The sequence below is a fragment of the Arvicanthis niloticus genome, chromosome 14 (assembly GCF_011762505.2).
Source record: "Arvicanthis niloticus isolate mArvNil1 chromosome 14, mArvNil1.pat.X, whole genome shotgun sequence".
Classification (NCBI taxonomy): Eukaryota; Metazoa; Chordata; class Mammalia; order Rodentia; family Muridae; genus Arvicanthis; species Arvicanthis niloticus.
The window spans coordinates 5,857,237-5,877,500 of record NC_047671.1 but is presented as its reverse complement, the minus strand read 5'-3'; the positions used below and the strand labels follow the sequence as shown (position 1 = coordinate 5,877,500).

General features: G+C 47.5%; 1 protein-coding gene across 7 annotated transcripts; it reads left to right on the top strand.

Annotated features, from left to right (window-relative positions):
- The first annotated feature begins 1,484 nt into the window (after positions 1–1,484).
- Ptgr3 (prostaglandin reductase 3) lies at positions 1,485–17,878 on the top strand. Of its 7 annotated transcripts, XR_013103598.1 has the most exons (5): positions 1,496–1,846; positions 7,876–8,691; positions 9,018–9,158; positions 10,728–12,952; positions 17,588–17,878. XR_013103598.1 is itself a non-coding variant. In XM_076912352.1 (3 exons), exons 1-3 carry the CDS (start codon positions 1,638–1,640, stop codon positions 8,798–8,800), a joined length of 1,287 nt encoding a protein of 428 aa, XP_076768467.1. In that variant the 5' UTR covers positions 1,485–1,637; the 3' UTR covers positions 8,801–9,443. The 7 variants fall into 7 exon arrangements, 4 of the variants coding, with proteins under 4 accessions (XP_076768467.1, XP_076768465.1, XP_076768466.1 ...); XR_013103600.1 differs by lacking the exon at positions 9,018–9,158; XR_013103599.1 differs by lacking the exon at positions 10,728–12,952.
- Positions 17,879–20,264: the final 2,386 nt, after the last annotated feature.

Sequence of the window (20,264 nt, the reverse complement as noted above, 5' to 3'; positions counted from 1 at the left end):
CCCTGACAATTACAAATAGGTCTCACACAAACCATACCTGTCAATCTTTTTAATTGCTTTGTTTTCTTTTATTTTTTTTCGGAGCTAAACAATATGACACAGAAAAGAAATCTTAATACAGCATAACATAAAAGATTGCACGTTGCAGGAAGACATTCAGGGGGCTGTGTTGTAATGCACTGGCTGATCTCGGGCGGAACCCATGAGTCCTAAGTCTAATCAGGCAGACATCAGTTCCTGCAGATTCTTAAACCTGTTAGTTCCCCTCCCCCACGTGTACATGCATTCACACGCGCCCACGTGGATCTGAACCACTCTTGGGTGAAACACGTCCTACATTTGAGGAAAAAAAAAATACCTGTTTCACTTTTGCACCCTTAGTCTGGGGGGTTAGATTTGATTGGTGAAGGACAGTGTGGCTTTTGTATATCTGCAACTCAGAGGTTAAGTGGAAAACAGGGTATATTTTTAAATTAAAATGAACACCTCAAATATAAAGATGGACTTAGCTCATCACAAAAATGTCCGGAAATATTTAATGTTGACCCTATTTAAAAGGGTGAGTAATTTGGTCAGTCATTTGGTCAGTGAACACAATTAGCTAAAAATTGGCACGATAGAAAGATCTTTCCAGATGCGTGAGAAAAATGAAGTCTTCAAAGATCATCACAAAGTCTCCAATTCCGCTGAGCCCCTCGGCGGGCCCCACCTAGAACTTTAAAATGCTTTTGCGCTCTGGGAATTCGGCCATCTAGTTCTGTATGTGTATTCTCTCCCAGTGGGAAAGCTGTAACAGTCTTGTGGAGCTACTTAAAACATCCATGGAAAAACACGAAATCTAGGCCAAGATAAATAAAATGGCTTAGTTCGTGCAACTTACACGGGACAGACCGAGAGCACAGGCGCGAGCGGCGCGCTCCGCTCGGAGCACCGGAGGCCTAGGCCCAGGTTGCACCGAGCACTGAGCGCCCTTGGCCCGCAGGAAGGCGCTCGTGCGCGTGCACCAGCGCCCGGGCTCCCCGCCCGGCCCAGGCCCCGGCCCCGGCCGTGCCCCGCCGCCCCGGCCGCGCTCGGGGTTGATTCGTACCACCTTGCAAGGAAGTGAACGCTTCGCACGGGAAGGGGAGGCGCCTGCGCCGGCCGCCAGCCGCCCTGCCGCTCGGGGACGCTTGGGCTGCGGCAGCGGCGATCGCCAAGGCGCTGGCCCTTTAGCTTGGCGCCCCCCGCCCCCGGTGGAGGAATCAAATCCCTTCGCAGAGCGTGCGGAGGGTGGGGATATCCGGGGCCTCTCCCGCGCCCGGAGGAAAGGGGAGGGCGGAGGAGATCTTAGGCCAGTGTGAGCCGAGCGGATTCAAACCAAAACAAAAAGATTAAAGGAGCAGCGGCTGCGGCAGCCGCGGGGCCGGGCGGGGATCCTGGGCTGGCGCGCCCGGGTTCCGTGGGGGCTGCGGCGCGCGGCGGGGCCGGAGGGCGGGGGCGGGAGCCAGGCGACGAGGGGAGGGCGGGAGCCTAGGGGAGGGCGCGGGCCGGAGGAGGGGCGGGCCCGCCCGCGCGGAGCCGAGCGGAGCCAAGCGGCCGGGACTGGGCGCGACCCGGCCCAGCGTAGGCGCAGGAGCGGGCGGAGCCGATCGCCGGCAATGCTGAGGCTGACGGCCGCCGGGGCCCGAGCCATCGTGGACATGTCGTACGCCCGTCACTTCCTGGACTTCCAGGGCTCCGCCATCCCCCGAACCATGCAGAAGCTGGTGGTGACCCGGCTGAGCCCTAACTTCCACGAGGCCGTCACCCTGCGCCGGGACTGCCCAGTGCCGCTCCCCGGGGACGGAGACCTCCTCGTCCGGAACCGGTGAGCCCGGCGCGCGACCCCGTCCCGGTCCCCGGCCCGCGCAGCTGGGCTCCCGGCTGTCCCAGGTCGCCCGCCTGCCCACACTGCGGCGCGCGCTTGGGCGCACAGCCTGACTTTGCGAGATCCCAGGAAGTTGAACCCGCCGCCATCTGGCGAAGGCGAATGTAATGTGACTTGCTGGTGTGAATACCCGATGCCACCAAACGTCCTCTTATCTGGGGGTTATTTTAATTTGGGATTCTCCCCTCCCCCAGCCGTCCCTCCTCCCCCTCCCGCTCCCTAAATAAAAACGACGGGACCCAGAAAGGGAGGCTCCCCACCCGGCCCACCCGCGCGCACCCACGGTTCCTGCGTTTTATAATTTTTAGTGGAGCAGCAAGAGCCTGGACATACACTGCGACGTTTAGGTAAAGGTGCTTTGGAGGAAGGGGGCCCAAGTTCGGATTGCTTTTTCCTGTCTCCTCTATCTCGTACCGGTGAAGTTTGTCCTTGGGTGTGTTGGTGTGCACCTAGTCTGCGTGTTGCCAGTGCCATTTGACTGTGCTCTGTCCCCTGAGTGCAAAACGGGGGCGTGCACCGGCAATTGAGCCAAGGTTGGGCGGGGGCATGGCTGCATTTGCCTGAATGCGTTGCAGACATTCGGGTGGCACACTCACTAGTTGTTGCCAGACCTGACTGTTCCACCCCAGGCTTTCCACCTTCATGATTTTCCACATCGCTAATCTTTATTAAGGGTTGAACCGGAGGAAGTGTGGGACTTCACTGTACTCAGTCCAGGCCATACCACACTGAGGTTTGCTGGGACATCCTCTCAATGCTGAACTGTCAGGGGGTTCTCCTCTGTGCCATTTCACTTAATGGGTTTCATGCGAAGGTCCCAACATGGTGTATTGGAAGTTAGATGAAAGTACGGAAGAGGGGCTGGGAGGGTTAGTTCTGGTTGTATCCAAGCGGTAAACTGGGTACCAGAGAGTATCCTAGGTCCCCTGGAAGGGCTAAATGACGAAACCTATCTACTCCAGTATCTGGGTGCGAAGGTTAGTCTAATCAGTCCAGTTTTAAGATCCCTACCAACCTTCCAGAGAAGACTGTAGGAATGAAGAATTCTGATGGTGAAACTTTTGGGAACCTGTTGGAACCTTAGCGTTTGAGTGAGCAGTGGGTGGGTGGGAGTGAAGTGCGTGGGTGGAGACTTTCTTAAAGGGTGGCGCGTGTGCGTCCTTAACGCGCTTTGGCCGCGCATGGTGCAGAGGATTGCTTCACCGTGTGATGAAACGCTGAGGCTGTGGAGAAGAAAAATTTGAACCTTGCCGACCTAAAAAGGGCTTGAGCTGCGTTCACATAGAGCATCCGGAGCACACCAGTGATTTGTTAGAAGTGGAGATGAGAATAGGCTGAAAGGCTTTCCAAGAAAACTTCATCGGAAATTTAAAAAAAAAAAAATCTTTATGCCCGGCTTTCACTTTCTTTTATTGTTGTGATTTATATAGTGTTGACTGTAAACACTAATAAACGCACACAAACTGCTTACATAAAATCCCTCGTTGAAACAGGTGTGAAGTGTGGAGGGGGGTGCCACCAGGGGACAGGCTGAGAGAAGGTGTGAAGTGGGAGAAGAGTGCGGGGCGACATCGAAGTGGGGCTCCCGCCGCGGGTGGAGGCTGCTCGCTTTGCCGGTCTGGGGGCCTCTCACCCTTGAGTTTGTTTAACTCTTGGAGATCTCCCCCACTCCTCTTTCCCAAAGCTTATCGGGTTTAGCAGGCTTCTTTTCCCCTTCTTCAAAAGTCTCGCAGCAGCACCCCTGGATGCCCCAGGTCTGGAATTGGATGCTTCTTGGATCTCTGAAATCAGATTGCCGGAGAATAGAATACCATTTTGGAGGAATTAGCTGTTAAGATGGTTTTCAAAATCCACGGCTCTATTTTGCTTCCATGTCTGTCTGGAGCCCCTTTGGCACAGCGCTTTATAGGGACAATTTGACCTCTAACTTCTACCTTGAATCCACAGAAGGGGATGCAGGCGGAATCTTTGCCTCTCCCGTTGCTGTTCAGTTATGAGGTCATTCAGATGTAGGCAGATCCTTTATTCTTATGAACACTGTCAATGTTCTTCCCTGTTTTATTTTATTTTATGGAGCAGAGTTTAATAATTAACCTCAAGTTAGTTCATTTGAATCCAGGGCCCATATCCTCCTAAGTATAATGCTAATTGCATTAAAATTTTATTCAGAGGCTTCATGGTTTTAGCATAACAAACTCTCCCCTGGAATGAGTGGAGTAAGCCCAAATTCATTTATTTTGAAGGGTGTTTGAAGCTTTTAATTGTGTTCAGTCCTCTGACTTTGTTTCAGTAAACTATATCCACACTTCATTCCTGTTAGCAAAATGCATTCCTTCATTCACAAGAAGGGCAGCACATGCAAGCTAGACTTAGATTCAGGACAGTAAAGTTTACAATGGAGGAAAATGTGTGGAGGGTGCACAGAACTCCTCGTGAATCAGTAACGATGTCCCTTTATTCCTCATTACCTACTGTCCCAAGCCCCCACCCCACCCCCACCACCACTCAGCCCCCGGAAAAGAAAGAGACAGATACCGCGGGTCAAGTCCGCTTGTGTGCTATTTTTGGCTTTTTCGTGAGAGTGACAGGTTATTTTTCGTTTCCAAATATTCCTAACGATTTTCTGCTCAAGTGTAAGATAATGCAAAGAGTTTGTAAAAATGGCCGTGAGTAGTGGGGGGAGGGGAGGCGTTGTGATAAACGGTTTGTTGCTCACGGGAGGGTAAAATATTTCTGTTCACTCCCCAAGCCGAGATATTCCACACACACACACACACACACACACACACACACACACACACACACACACCATCTACTACAACAACTAGTAGTTGTTGTTCTTCTTCTCCTCCTCCTCCTTCTCCTTGTCTTCTTCTGTTTTGTTTTTTGTTGTTTTTTTTTTTTTTTCTTCTTCTTCTTCAAGGAAAGTCTGGCTTAAATGACTTTGTTTTGTTTTGTCTCCCAGTTTTCAAGGCTCTTCCTGTGGTCTTAAATTTTTGTTGTTTGTTCAGACGAAAACTTCCCCACCCCCATCCCATCACCCTGTTCTACAATAAACGAAGCTCACTACTTTCTGGTATAAATAGCCAAGCAGCTTTAGACGTATTTGGGCCACATATTTGGGAAACGCCTGCTGTGGTCTCACTTGTTTTTCGTGGGGTGCCTAGACTTTATTTTTCATACTGCATACTTTTCTCGAGTTGTCAGGGTCCTGTGGTCTTTACTGTCACACATTTTCAATTATGGAGTAAGTGGGTACAGGGAGGGTCTCCAAGTGCATCAGCGCATTTCCTATTTTGTTTTGGTTTTTCTGTGGCTCGCCTTTCTTCCTCTTCCCCTTTGAGCCCTCTGCCCTTGAACTTGGTTCTTGAGGAGCGGATAGGCTTGCACAGCTAAAGCTCGGGTAAGGACCAAGGTGCGTCCCAGATGGTGGCGGGTGCCTAGCAAGCGGCAGGGACGCAGTGTCAGGACGGAGGTACCAGGTAGAGACAGGGGTCCCGGCACTATGGACCAAAAGACTCCGGAGAGAGCATGGAGAACAGAAGACAGACTATATAGGCAGTAGTTGGAACCGCTCCCCGACGACGAGGGAGAGGTTAGAAGAGGGCAGGGTTGGGGTGGTGGTAAATGGAGGTGCATGAGGGTCAAGGTCATGATTTGGCAGGTTTCGCTCTGCATGGCTTTCCTGGGATTCGAAAGAGCATGCTTGTGGGGCCCAGAAGCCCAGCAAATTCCTCTTGCTCCCGGAGGTGGTCATTGATGTCTCTCCCGAAGGTGGCAATGGAAAGGCCCGAGTTCCCTGTACAGACCCGACCCGAACCGAAGCGCCTCAGATTGGTGCGCGGCTTTCAGGCCAGGGAGCTAGCTACAGGGCTGATGCTTGCGGGGAAGAGGCTCGCAGGCCTGCGGGTCAGCGCCACCTCACCAGTGCTTGCTGATGCTGATCGCCACAGTGACTGCTGTGGTGTTTCCTGCCCAAGCCTCTGCGAGCCATCAGCAACCACTCCAGCAGAGCTACACTCTCTCACCCCTCCAAACTTGGCCTCAGCTGCCCCCTTCCGCCAGTGTGCCCTGCTAGGTCTCTTTCTATCTCTTTCAGGGGAAAAAAGCGACCGCCAGAGGGAGGGGGAGATGGAAGGTTTGGGAGGGACTTTACAGTGTCAGTCCAGTTTATGCTACCCACCCCACACCCTGTGCCACATCACAGGGCCTGGCTGTCCCCAGCTTCTCTAGGAACCAGACTCGGGGCTCCCAGGAGGAGAGCGGCCCCAATGGACCTCGAGATACCAAATGAACACAGCCTGGAGGGAGAACAGGAAGAGTTAACTATGAGTAAAGAAGGGACAACTGGCCTTTGGTCTCTGTTCCCCAACCACTAAGCAAACCCAACCCTAAGATCATTTCCAGCCTAGCTGGCTTTTTCTCCTGGAGCTGGCTTTTCTGCTGGGTGAAGGAACAAGGGACATGAGATGCACTGCAGCCTAGCTCTAGTGGGCTGGCCCTGGGAGCTCCAGAATCAAGATCTAGTGAGCCAGCCCTTTTTGGAAAGGTCAGGCCTGGAGAAGTGTGTAAATTAAAAGGAAAAGGATAAGATACAGCCCTCCTACCCCTTCTCCAAAAAAAATTTTAAAAAATAAAAAATAAATAGAATATTGGCCCTTTGGTATTCAAAATAAACAAACAAAACTGGTTTTCCCCATTTTTCATTATTGTGTTTTATCTGTGGGTACCAAAAGCAGAATTTACAGAAATGTTGGAGCCATGGTAAGCTAGCTTCTGAAAGCAACTTGGAGGGAGGCTGTTTCAAGTGTTCTTATTTCCACAGTCTTGAAAGGTGTTTCTTTATGGTGGAACACTTGTGAGAAGCCATTTGGAAGTGAAGGTATTCTCTACAGACCAACGGTGTGTCTTACACATAGTTTGTGTTCATTAAATTAAAAGTGAATTCTTTTTATCTTTTCTCCTGCCATGTTTTCATTTTCATACAGGAGGAAATGGTATTTTGGAGATCTTTATGTGTTAGAGTTTCCTCAACATCCTTAGAAGATAGCCACAACTCCACCGTGGAGATATTTTTGTTATGAGGTATACTGGGGTACAAAGAAAAGCTGGTAAAATTCTGGCTTCACAGTTAAAGTGAGCCAGGATACAAAACGAAACCGGTCATCTGCTATTAATCAGGCCGAGTCTCTGCTTCTTGTTGAGGAGAATACAGTGAGGGCTTGCTTCCCTTTTCATCTGAAAGAGGCTGTAAAATGCTGAATGCTGCATAAAAATCACTCTCCTCAGTTTTTGTTCAATTAATCAAAATGCATATGTTCATGCTGGGCATAGTTACATCACAGAAAATTTGCTGCGGCGTTTCAAACAACTGGGGCAGCGACTTGTCGCAAGAACGACCTTGCACGCCCATCAATCTTTAATAATATCATTGTCATTACTATTATTATCTGAAGTGTTAAATTGTTACCAGAGTCAATCCGAGTGTGCTTCTTCGGGTACATTGTATCCCACTGTTGTTTTTAACATCTCTGTTAAGAGAACAGTTAATTTCCAGTTCAGAGCTTCAGTGAACTTTGTGTGTCGTGAGGGCTTCCTGGCTTGCCCCCCCCCCCCAACACACACACCCTGACTTTCCCTTATTTATCCTTTTGAAAGAGGACAGAAGAAAAGTGGTACAGGAAATACCAATATGTAGTCGTCCATCACTTGCTGATTAAAATATTATGAAATTATTCCTATCTATAAAGGAACAAAATCTGCCCAAACTGGAGTTAATACATTTGTAGGAAATCCCCCCCCCCCACTCCCCCAAGTAGCAAGAATCACTTTTCCTCGGCATTCTGTCAAGTCTAACAGTTTAGGAGCTGTTCACATTCAGAGATTAGATTGGTCTTTTTTTCCTTAAGCAGAATACGAAAGTCGTTAACAAAGAAAGAATCTTAATACATCCATTTGTTTTCTTCTAGATTCGTTGGTATTAATGCATCTGATATCAACTATTCGGCTGGCCACTACGACCCGTCTGTGAAACCCCCCTTTGACATAGGTTTTGAAGGGATTGGTGAGGTGGTGGCCTTAGGCCTCTCTGCCAGTGCGAGATACACAGTGGGCCAGCCTGTGGCTTATGTAGCTCCTGGTTCCTTTGCTGAATACACAGTGGTGCCTGCTAGTATTGCAATTCCCGTGCCTTCAGTGAAACCAGAATATCTCACCATGCTGGTTAGTGGCACCACTGCATACATCAGCCTGAAAGAGCTTGGAGAGTTGTCAGAAGGGAAGAAAGTTCTGGTTACAGCAGCCGCTGGGGGCACAGGCCAGTTTGCTGTGCAGCTTTCAAAGATAGCCAAGTGCCACGTTATTGGAACCTGCTCCTCAGATGAAAAGTCAGCTTTTCTGAAATCTGTGGGGTGCGATCGGCCCATCAACTACAGAACAGAGCCTGTGGAGACAGTTCTGAAGCAGGAGTACCCCGAAGGTGTTGACATAGTCTATGAGTCTGTTGGGGGAGCCATGTTTGACCTGGCTGTCGATGCCTTGGCCACCAAAGGGCGCTTGATAGTAATTGGGTTTATCTCTGGCTACCAAAACCCTACAGGACTTTCGCCAGTAAAAGCGGGAGCTTTGCCAGCCAAGCTCCTGAAGAAGTCAGCCAGCCTCAGGGGTTTCTTTCTGAACCACTACTTCTCCAAGTACCAGGCTGCCATGGAACACTTGCTGGAACTGTATACTCGTGGGGACCTGGTGTGTGAGGTGGACCGGGGACATCTGGCTCCTGACGGAAGGTTCGTTGGCCTGGAGTCCATATTTCAGGCCATTGACTATATGTACACGGGGAAAAATATCGGGAAACTTGTTGTTGAATTGCCGCACCCTGTCAGCAGTAAGCTGTGACCACCAGAACTGTGACATAAACCAAAGGAGAGAAATGAATTCTCCATCCCTTAATATTCCTTAAAAACAAAAGTGTAGTGTTAATGAATCCCCCCCCCCTTCCTTGGGGGTAAAAATAATGTGGCTCAATAAAAGTTCTCTCTATAGCTAAGAGGTAAAACGTTTACATTCACGTCTTTAGTCATGGACAGTCTCATTCCAGATTTTATTGTTCCAGGGAAGAAAATTAATTCCTGATGTGAGACCTGATCGAGTCAGTATGTCCCCATCTTGATGAGATTTTTAAATCAGTCTTCAGATAGCTCACCAAGTCTGCTCTGCATTGGAAGCAGCCGCTCTTGTGTTAAGGACTTAACAGGTGAGAAAGCAGTGCTGGTTGGCCTTGTCTTCTCACAGGCAGAATGCTTAGGAAGGAGCCTTTTCCCCTTTAAATCACTAGCCAACCATCCAAATAGACATTTGGGAGAGTTCTCCAAATTTAATCTTGCTAAGTTATTGGGAAAGTGATTCAGCAAACAGATGTGTCTTAAGGACGTATATACTGTTTGATGGTCTGAATTCACATCCTGGTTAGACTGTCTGAAAAAAAAAAAAAAAACAAGTTCCTGTTCTAGGAAGAAATTACTATCAGAAACGGAGTAGATTTTTGGAAGAGAAAGCTGTAGCTTGAAAACTAATGTGGACAGAGGAATAAGAAAACTTCGTGCCTCTTCAGTAAAAGGCTCACATAATGCAAATACAGAGATCACAGAGGGGGCTCACTCTGGCATGTGAAGGGTTAAAAGGAGCACTTCCTGTCCCCAAGGAGCAAAAGTCACATAGCTCCAAACACAGTAGGCAACCAGATCATTCAAAACCATGTCCACTTGCTTCTCCTCAGAGGCTGGTGTGGAAAGTGCACCTGGTCTCTGGTGGCAGACATGGAATGACAGGCAGGTGTCCTGTGTTGCCATTTTTGCTTCTCAGTGTTAGAGAGAAGTGAGCCACCTGCCCTAATGTTGTGTTCTGGTGCACACATGTCTATCACCCTGCCTGCTGCATCTCTTCACACCACACCATAGCTGGTCTGTTTGCCCTTCACCTTAGGTATCCGAAGGGTGCCTGCCACTTTTGTAGTGGAATCAAAACCCCACAGTGCCTTCCTAATCTAAGGTGAAGGCTGTCAGATTATTTTTCCGTCTTGAGTTTCAGTACATCAAACGTTCTCAATGAATGGGGATGCAATTAGGAGCGTTCTGTGAGGGGTGGGGGCAGGTTTAATTCTTTCCTTGCATCTGGGGAGCAGAGAGATCCTGTTCCTGAATAGCTGTTAGTATCTATTTTACAAGATTTACTCATTTCCAGGTACCTAATGTAGCTGCTAGCATGCACACACAACAATACAATTTATATGGTAAATGGAACCAAATAATGGCTTCACTGAATGTTATGGCCGCACTGAAGGGAAATGTCACGGTAAATAGCTGCCAAATTATGGATCATGCCGAAGTGTCACAACTGCACTAAAGACAAATAGCACGAGAACACTATTGCCACTGTGATGCTTTTGAGTTATGAAGAAGGGTAGCAGTCTGAGCAGGGCTCTTTGTGTCCTCGTCACAGCAGAGGGTTGTCGGTGCAGGGGACAAGAAAGGCTCTTCCAGTGTGGTGCTTAGTCATTAATCTGTCCCTTTTAGGCCTAGCAACTGTAACAGGAGAGACCTCGCTGGCTGTCTTGTATACAAACATAACAAACAGAGGGGAGGGGCGGCTTTATGAATGTCAGTGTGCTCAGGAAATGACTGGTAATGGAAAAAATGTTGTAATAAAATAATCTAATCAAAGACTATTATTAAATTTAACATAGTATATGTCTGAAAGGCTTAGTTGCTTGCTATGCAGATAGATGTGTGAAATCTCACTGATAATGCTCTCTCCCTCTGAAAAGGCTTGAGGACTGAGGACATTACCAGCTAAATTGCCTCTTCTGAACTGAAGTGAGTCCCGGTTTCCTTCATTTTAATGGGAGGGTAATAAAGATGAAAGACCAACATTTTATCTGATGGATCCCTTAAGCTATGGAATAAAAATGTATTATGTTTTGAGGGAATATACTAAATTCAGATATGTAAAAGTAAAATTCGCATACCCAGGTTTAAAATAAAACATTAAAAAAAAAAAAGACACATGTCTTTCTGTCCCCAGAGAAATTATGGCATGCTGTTTTTATTTATTCTTAGAAAACAAGCCCAAGTGATTTCACCCATTACAACAATGCCAAAAATATGGTTAAAAATTAAAAAAAAAATCTTTTGGAAAAAAAAATTTTTTAATTGAGAGTTATAGCTGAGTATCAGTTTGGTTCCCCTTGGATTGTTGTTCAGGATCAGTCCCTAGGGGAAGCTAAGGTGCTGTGAGGGCCCACACTCCTCTCTGCCTCCATACACGAAAAAGTGTGCATTCATAATTCAGGGTCACTGTCAGCTTTGCTGGAGAGAGGGGGAAAGGGCAAAGCTGTGGTAAGATAAAGGAATTCTCAGCCCTTGGTGTGTCCTGTCAGCTTCCTTGGCCCAGCAAGGAAGAAGGCACTGTGTCCTGAGAAAGGCATCCCTAAGATGCCTTAGTGTTTGGTCAGGACTTCTAAAAAGTCAAATGCTACCCCCAACCCCCACCCCTTCCAACCTGTTTCAAATGAAAACAAAAGGCACTGACAATGTAATTTCTGGTCCTTTTTGCAATGACCACAGATGCTGATTGATTTTAGCATTAAAAAAAATAATAATCCAGGAACTAGTTTGCAAAGAAAGATTGGTTCTTTGTGTTATTGTCTGGTTGCATCAGAACGGAGTTAAGTTATCGGGAGTGGAACAGAGCCCCTGCAGTTGGTGGTTAGTGTTTCATTTATCTAATGCAAGTACGTGAGAAGTCACGGCAGCTTATTAAAGTGGAAGCCTGTACCGTGCTCTGGAAGTGCAGCAGCTAATGAGGCCGTAATGTCCCAGTACCACCAACTCCTTTTTTGTGTCCCCACAAGATGCTGGAAATTTGACAGATGATACCATTTAGGACACTGCCTGCCTTAGGGACCTGCTTCTTGGCTTTCTGTTTGGGGTTTTTACTTGGGTAACATTTATAATGGCCACCTGACTTGTACCTGTGATGTCTTAACCCCTTGTGGAACTCTTGGGCCGCATAAATTTACCAGTCAAGGTTCCCGTTAAATTGAGGCTTTGTGCAGAGGACCAAAATGTGTTTTCCTGATGACTCTACCACATGTTCACATGGGGTAAATACCGTATTTCAGGTCTTAAAAGTCAGGTGAGCATTGTGCTGCTTTCAAAATAAACTTGGTAGGACCTAGGTCTGTCCCCTTGGAATGCTAAGTTCCTAGGTTTTACAAATTGCATAGGGCGGCTCACATGCAAAACGGCCCAATCCGGTGCTCATCTCCAACTCCCACGCCCTTGAAGATACTTTGGTTTTGTAATATTCATTTAAAAATTATATGCAAACTATTAAATTTTCAGTTTAGGGGTTTGTTTGGGAGGGACTTTTTGTTCTGTTTTGGTTTTTATTTGCATGGCTTCTGCAACTAATTTCCCCCCCCCCCCCCCCCCCGCCATGGCCTAAAATCCAGTATTTAAATAAGGTTGTCCACAGAAGCCAAAGTTCAGAGCTTGATGGCCAGTAACATGGCGCCACTGTACACTTGAAATTCTGTTTTTACTAGCCTTTTAGCATCATGTTATCTCAACTCAGAAGGAAGGATGCTCTCTGTGAGAATGTGACTGCCGTTACTGTGAGCCATCTTGGCAAGGTTGCTTCCACCCACCCCTCGCCAAAATAAGTAAATAAGAAATAAACCATAGTTCACAACACAAAATAATGTCTTACCAGTATATGTCAGTTCAAGAAGTTCTTGTAGGAAAGAGCTGATATGGGGGAAAAAATGTCAAGTGAGATGTATATTTTGATTATGTACACTTGAAGCTTCTGTTTAAGACTTGCCTGTAACTCAGCAGCCAGTGAGGCATGCCTGGCATAAGTACCAGGCAATGTTTACTTGGATATGCTGGCTTTGCCCTTTGTAGACTTTCCCTTCTGTGCAGGTCCTCCATCCCAGGAGGTATGGATGAACTCAGGAAACATATCATGGGTCCCGCAAGCAGTAGGGTAAGTACTGCACAGAGGACAGTTTGGGGAAAAACCAATATGTTCTTCATGTGTGCTGAGAAGCCCTGAGCCAGAAGTCTGGAGATCTGAATAGCCCCCCAAAGGAAGTGCTTCCCTCAAAGTATCTTTCTGCCAACACAAAATTAAAATAATAATTAGAACATACCCTGCTGCTGGGTGGCAGCATCCAGTACAAAAGACAGATCTGTGCTGAGGGCTCAGAAAAGAATCTGGTGACAATGCCTGCTGATGTGGCGCCACCCTCTATGTGCACCAGCAGTCAGGGCCTTGGGGTGTTTCTTGTCAGCAGTTCCTTTGGTCAGGGGAAGATAGAAGAATATGGAAATGATACAGGATGTCCCACTCACTTGAAAGCACTTGACCTTGGACTCTATATGCCCAACCCCCATCATTCCTTGCAGGCTCACAGGTGCCACTTCCAGCAGAAACACAGATCTGGAAAGTGTATCTTTCCCTGATCTTTGTAAATAAGACCAAACGTTACTTGGGAACACTAGAGTTTAAAGGATAATCTTGCTCTACCAACTTTGCAAATGCAGAGTTGGGCCTAGAAGGAATGGGCACTCTGTTCACCCAAGTGTCACAGAGTCTACTGTGCTCAGGGGGTTCTGCACACCCCCCTTTGCCATTGGCCAAGGTCTTTCAGTGTAAAACTGACAGATGTCTCAGAGCCATGGCTGATACTTAAGAAGAGCCTTCACATAGATGGCACTATGGCAAACCCAGGGAAAGTATCATGCTTGGACTCTAATCCAACAGCGCTGGGGCTCTTGGCCAATTGGGTGTATCATCTGAACATCATCCTGGGGCTGAGGCTGAGTGAGTGAAGGACCTGGCTTACAAACATGAAGAACCTAGAGTTTGATCTTCAGAACACTTGTAAAAAGCCAGACAGGGTGGTGCTTACTTGTAATCCTGCCCAAGGAGGCAGACACTGGAGGAGCTCTGGGGCTACTATCTAACTAACCTCGCCTAATCATCGAACCCCAGGTCCCAGTGAGAGACCCTGTCTCAAGACACAAGCTCTTGTGGAATGAGACCCGAGGTTGACATCTGGCCTCTATGGGCACACACACACACACACACACACACACACACACGCCTGCAAATTTCACACACAAAAATGCTAACTATCACACAACTTAGTTTTTACTACTAAAAAATGTCTCTGGCCAACATGTCCTAAAATACCAGTAATACCAGATATAAATGTTGTCCTATTTACTGGCTAAAACATGTCTGATGTTCATCTTTGCCTGTCATAATAACTGGTCTAACATAATAACTATCAGAATATTTTCAGTTGTAGCAAAATATCTAAAATTTGAATTTGCTATTCTAATTGAAATCCTGCTTTCACCTTACAAGATCAGGCCATGGTGGGGGTGAGGGGGGCACGTTCCTTCACTGGCATCAGCAGCTGCTTGAAGGTAAAAGGATGTGTAGGAAGGAGACCCCAATGGGTACAGGCTTCCTGCGAGGCTGTGGCAAGAGTCCCACACAAATCAGAATTAAGACTAAGCGGGGAAAAAAAAGCCACTCTGAACCGCATGGCATTGAACATTCATGTCTTTCCTCATCATTTCTGTCTCAAACTCATGCATAACAAGTGTAAACTTTCAACTCTACACCAGCAAATCCTTTCCCAGCTGAAGCAGCTTCTTTTAACACTGAAAAGCCAGTTCCCGAGAAGAGCAACAGTGTCAGAAGCAATCACGTTTGCAGGAAGCCTCATTGCTCACCAAGGGATGGTAGCAATAGTGTTCCCTCTACATGTGGCTAGAATTTACATTTGGAAATTGAATTGTCTCCTTGAGGGCTTTTACTCAATGCAAGTTTTGGGGAATTACTTACACCCCAGTACATCAGTGTATATGGAATGCAGCTGAGTTGAAGGAGCCCCCTTATCACTTCAGCTGTTAAAAAAAAAAAAAAAAGAAAGAAAGAAAAAACCTTTCATTGTCCAGAAGAGAAAAGTCAAGAATTATTACTGAATGATATTCATCATTTTGAGTTTGACTTATCTTTAAGCATCCGGGGACATTTTTTACAATGTTTTTACATATTTGAATACTGTCTTCATGATGGTATAGACATAGACACATCAGTTCCATGTCTACTTAAGACACACACATTTTGACTTGAGACAGTCCATGACACTTCGGACTAAAGCCGAGCCTAGTCTTCTCGTGTTTAATATGTGCATAAGTCACCTGCTAAAATGCTAGCCCTGACTCAGTGGTACTGGGGGCGGGGGAGGGGAACATATGAACCTGCATCTCCCAAGGGGATACTGACACTGCTGGTCTGGGAACTACACATAGAATATTGAAGTGCTCGGTTACAGTCTCTGCAGACACCTCCATCCTGGATCTACTACAACCATGAATGCATTTACTTTTGTTTCCAACATCTTCAAAGGAGTATCCCGTCGGAAACTCAGCTGTGAAGCCCAACTCAGTCTGATGCTCATGGTACCTTGATGACTTTTCTGTACAGCTCTACAAGGGACAGAGTCCCAGGGCCTCAGCCCCTAGTTATTGTCCAGTTCTTAAAGTGGATTTCTGTAACGTCCGAGCTGCCCCACGTTGGGCGGCCAAACTGTAACGGCCTGCTCTGTTCCATAGGTCTGGGTCTAGCAAGAGAGAGAGTGGGGGGAAGAAGGGGAAGAGACTCGAAGAATGGAGACAAGACAGAGGGTTGGATCAAGTCTCAAGTATCGTTTATTGTGTCTCTCTCTCCTTTATTGTCTCTCTCATTGTCTCCCGTATCCTCTTTATCCAAGGGAAATCTGGAGTATTTATAGGCTTTTGCCACGTGCCTTGTAGGCTCATGGATACCACGTGCCTTGCAGGTGTGGACATGACGTAAGCCTTACAGGCGTCTATAGCGTGGATAGCACGTGGATAGCACGTGAACCGCATGCCTTGCAGGCATGGATACCACATGCGCCTTGCAGCTGGGGGCACTAAACAGCAAAACAAAATATGTGGGATATTAGAGTGTGCTTCAGCTGTTGTAGGCTGTTGAAAAACAAGTCTCACGTCAGGGTATATGGCTTGAGATGGCTGCAAAGCTGGTAGCCACTTTCTGCTAAAAGTCAGCTCCCAACAGATTTCTTTGTCACACCCAGGCCCTCTAGCTCCTGACCTGGGATCACCAGCCACACCTTCATCCATATACAGAAGCACCAAATAAACATGCCTGCAAGTCTCTGCACATATAACAGGAGCAAAGCATTTTACAATTACCCTGAAGAAAGAAGGACACCCAGTCTCCAACCCCTTCAGATCAGGTCTTCTGGAATATACACCATGACAACATACGTAGCATTTATTTAATAGTCAGAATTATCGTCTTTGAATAGGCTGTGGCCTTTTAAGGAAAAAGTTACAACCCATGCACATGCTTGTCAAATATGTCACCATAATAATTGCAATAGAACTCTGTCGGAGACAACTGTGAGGGAGGGGAAGCTGATAAAAGTGGAGGTCAAATCTACTCAGAGTTTAAGGGAGACCTGGAACAAGATAGACTGGGCAGAGCCCTCAGTGTCCCTGGCACCTGTTGGTCCTCATAGGGTTATGACTGTGGTTAGTGTCATTCGCTAGGAAAAGGTGGATGTGTCTCCTCCTCCTTCTCTACTCTCCCACTACTCAGAGAAGAGCCCAGAGCTGGAGGGACAGGGTGTATACGGGCTAGAAGAGTCAGAATAAGAATGATCAATTATGCTGTGTCCAGTATAACTTGGAGGCAGGGACAAGGGACTGGAAGCATCTACTGATCAATTGAGAGGAGAGTGGAGCGAGGATCCAGGGTAGGAGTGAATGGAAGTAGACAACTTTTGAAAGTCTAGAGAGAAAACGGCAGTGTGTGGGTACACATGGCTGTGAACGCGTGCATGCGCAAGTGCGTGCCTGCATGCATGTGGGTGTGTGTGCAGGTACATGTGCATGTGGGTGCACAAGAACATACATGTAAAAGTCAGAGAGTACCTCGGTGCCTACATTCTTTCTCTTCAAGATCTGTCACTGTCTGATGTCGGACTGGCTGGCCGGGAAGCTCAGGGATCTGACCTTTCAGCCTCTCCAGCATCAGGGTCACATGCCATGACCTGCTTCCCAGCCTTTTATGTTTTAATACAGGTCCTTAGTTCCTTATACCTGAGAACTGAATCACTGCCCACCCTGCCTCGCCCCCACCCGCCCCCGCAGTATCTTCCTCCATTGTCAATTGTCTTTGCAGAATCTTATTTGGGACATGAGAGACACTGGAGTCCCTGCTAGTGGTGGGACTTAACTTGGGTTAGCCGTACTGGCAAGCTTTACAAAGAGTTGGCCTTCTTGTAGCAACCGGGTTACGGTGACAATGAGTCTGCTTTGTTCCTTAACTGCCTTTAGTGGACTTGTTTATATACCTCAGCTCAGAGTAGGCAGCCACTCACGTCTGAGCTCCACACAGAGTTCATGCACACATCTTACTTAAAAGGTGCCGGGCCACGCCCCCTAGAGCGTAGGGCCGGTCTCCCCACCCCTCTCGTCTCCGCGCACTTCATCAAGTACAGCACCAGAGGCATGTATTCAATCATGTATTGTTTTTCATTTTGATTTTAAGGTGCCAGCAGTACCCCACCGGCCTGCCCACACCAGTGCCGACATCCTGGGATCGCAAAGCAGACACTAGCTTCTCAGTTTCTAGTTGCATATGATACCCCGAGAGAGGTTCGAAGAGATGTTTAGCCCCACACCACAGCCTCAGGCGAACCACAGGACCTCTCTGCCAGGGACTATTCATCTGAAAAACTGTGTGGAGGAGCCTGAGTTCCTGGGTCTCTATACAAGATGCTCACACAGTTCAAGGGGGTCCACCTGTTGGTGAAATAAATAAATAGTTCTGTTTAACGTTTTCCCGTCTTCTTCTCTTGACATCTATCTGAAGTGCTAATTGAGAAGTACTCCAAGTGTAGCCTCCAAATGAACTGCAGCCTTCCAGGTTCCTAAGATTCCCTAACATCTAAGCACTGGAGTCCGGAAGTCTATGGGCAGTTCTGACCTCCACATGTCAGGGAAATGGACATGTCCAACCTTGGGAGTCTGTGACATGAGGTTGTCATCTACAAAATTTACCAGGCAATAAAGTCACTAAAAGTTTTGTTAAAAAAATAACAACAACAACAACAACAACAAAAGCCTCACAGTTTTTTTTTAAGTTTGCAATTCTGTGCTGAGTCATATTCATGGCTATCCTTGGGCTGCTGGTCAGACAAGGCTGAGGAGAGCCTGGTGTGCTCAATGCCTGGGCCCTAGTGTATGAGGAGTTTCCTTCTTTCAGTAAGAGACTTCCGGGGATTCTGTCCTGTTCATCATGCTGTCCTCAGCTGAGGGGATCCTGCTCCATTCATGCAAGAGAAATCTCTGGAGACAGTGCTACGGAAAGGGGTGTGTGTGTGTGTGTGTGTGTGTGTGTGTGCAGGAACACTCAAGGAACATGAGTTGTATGATGACACTATTTTGAAAAAGACTCTTAAAGACATAAGCTTATTTATTTTTCTCCGTTTTGTTCACCTTGTTCATTTGGCATCCACGGAGGGGAAGGACACCTCTGAGAGACAGGTGTATTACAAAAAAGTATCTAAGGCACCTGTCCTGGTGACATCTCAGCCGTCAATAGCAGCAGGCTCTTCTTCTCTTTCCCCTAGGAATACCAGCTGTAGAGTCTGGCTGAGACCAGACATGCCAGGGTGGTGCCCCAGGGCACGAAATGTCAGGACAACAGGGCCAGGCCATGAGTTTGGGAGGAATTCAGCTCAGGAAAACTGAGGAGAGCATAAGAAGTTTTCACAACTCATTATTTCAGGTGCCTTCCCCCTCCAAGTGGAAGACTGAACTGTCTTGTCACAGGAAATAGACAAAGTGTCATTTTATTATTAGAAAATAAAGCTGGGTATTGGTTGCAGGTTTAATGATGAGGTTACAGCTTGTCACTGCCACCATGAGAAGCTCAGCCAGGGTAAGGACTCACTCATCACTGGGACAGTGGCAAGGAACTCATTCTGGAGACCTGGAGAAGTTTCCCCCACAGAAGGTGCAGTTCCTTGTCCCCACTGTTATCTCCCCGGCAGGGTTGCAATTCTGTCCGGCGTCTGTTTATTTCTTACACATCATTGGTGTTAAACACGAGGGCTAAAGTGTGCCACTTCTTCATAGCCATGACAGGGAACTGCACAATTCTAGTTCTAAGCCGGATGTTTAAAATGAGATCACCAACGTTTTCCTTGTAGGGAGAAAGCGAAGCCTAGAAAAGCAAGGCAGCACCCCCATGGCGCACTACAGGCTGTGGGCCACAGACCTGGGAGAGGCTGTCTCCCGCCACAGGCTCACTACAGCCACAGGCTCACTGCAGCCCGAAGCACTCTGTAGTTTCCTTCTTTCCAGATGACCCATGGCACTGCTTTTTAATATGACTTTTTACTTTCGAGTATTTAATCCGTTATGCTCATGGCAGAGGCTTGTGTTCATATTTAGAGGAGATTCTCTCATTTGGAAAGTCATGATTAATAAAAAGAGAACCTTCGTTAAGAGTTGCTACTATCGCACAAAATGAAGTCACTTAGGTTTCACGGAAATGCATCAGTCCATTTTCCCTGCAGAGAACATGGGATCCTGACGGACATGCCATGAGCTACAAACCAGCGCAGAACTCTTTAAACAGGGATACCTGTATCACCAGCCACCTCCATCTTCTCTGGGTCCTGTGTGGAGGCAGAGAGACAACCCATCCTAACCAGGAACCCAAAGCCAGGGCCAGTCATGAGTGTCATAACTGAGCCCCAGAGTGGATTATCTCTCTTATGCAGGGACAATCAATCATACACGGGGCATCCATGAGAACCACCTGTGAATGTGGGAACAGGGAATTCTGGGTACCAGCCATTCCCAGGCAGCGACACGTGCAGGAAAGGAAGCCTTCCTCATGGGTGTTCCTCCCTGTGGGTGTTCCCACAGTTCCATGTACTGAAGTCTGGAAGTCTGGGAGGAGTTTTCCCACCTTGGCCAGCAGACTGGCTTTGGGAGATGGAGCCATGGTCAGCTCGGCAGGATTCCGTGTCCAGTCAGTGTCCTCTTCCTGCTGCTGTAACTGAGCGCAGGACTTGGCACTGCACTGACAGTCGAGGGGACTGGATTGAGGAGGGCAGGGCTCACATGAGGTAACTGGGTCATCTCCAAACACAAAGAATCCCATTTTTTTCCTGTAACTTTGTGCATTCAGCTGTCGGGGCAAGAGCCTGTCA